Consider the following 619-nt stretch of genomic DNA (forward strand, 5'->3'; position numbering starts at 1 on the left):
CCCCAAAGGTGGCGAATGTCCTGGTGCAGCTCTGCCACGGAGGCCATTTGCTCTGAGGTAAAACTGGAGACCCTGAGGTAAATCTGCTCACCCCTGCCTGGGGACTCGACTCGACAGCACTTACAGAGGGAGGGTCTCGATGTTGGCCCCCTCCTCGAGTGACCGTGTCCTGCAGGGGACCTTGCTGGGGCCACCATCCCCTGCTGTGGCTGCATCCACCTCCTCCTGGGACCCGCTCTCCGCCAGGCTCAGCTGCTCCAGGCTCAGTGACTCCGGTAAGGACTTGAAGTGCTGGTACCTGGGGAACCCACGTGTGGGTTTGGGGATGTGTTCCATGCCCGTGTCCCCACTGCCCCGCTGCCAGGTCACTCACTGCTCCAGCAGGTCCCTGAAATCCTCCTCCACTTGGCGCTGCTTGTGCCACAGGGGCCAGGGCAGCCCCCCTGCCACCCCCTCGCTGTCCCCCGCTGTCCCCCGGGGACTCTCCACCAGCGCAGGGCTCTGCTGGACACAGCAAAAGAGGCTGAGAGAGGCAACCCCCACAACTGCAGTGGGGTGGGGAACCTTTGCACCCCCAGCTCACCTCGGGGCGGGGGGAGTGGACGACCGGCGGTGGGGA

At 65.3% G+C, this 619-nt stretch overlaps 1 protein-coding gene across 1 annotated transcript in view; it reads right to left on the reverse strand.

Annotated features, from left to right (window-relative positions):
• AKNA (AT-hook transcription factor) overlaps nt 1-619 on the reverse strand; it is a gene marked incomplete at its 3' end in the record, with an annotated part of 12,560 nt that overhangs the window by 3,847 nt on the left and 8,094 nt on the right. The window contains exons 4-6 of the mRNA XM_017740288.1: nt 584-615; nt 374-501; nt 125-298 (exon numbers count right to left, since the gene is read on the reverse strand). Coding sequence (XP_017595777.1) covers nt 125-298; nt 374-501; nt 584-615 — 334 coding nt within the window. The remainder of the gene's footprint in view (nt 1-124; nt 299-373; nt 502-583; nt 616-619) is intronic.

This window comes from Corvus brachyrhynchos, unplaced genomic scaffold (genome assembly GCF_000691975.1).
Source record: "Corvus brachyrhynchos isolate BGI_N302 unplaced genomic scaffold, ASM69197v1 scaffold305, whole genome shotgun sequence".
NCBI classification, from domain to species: Eukaryota; Metazoa; Chordata; class Aves; order Passeriformes; family Corvidae; genus Corvus; species Corvus brachyrhynchos.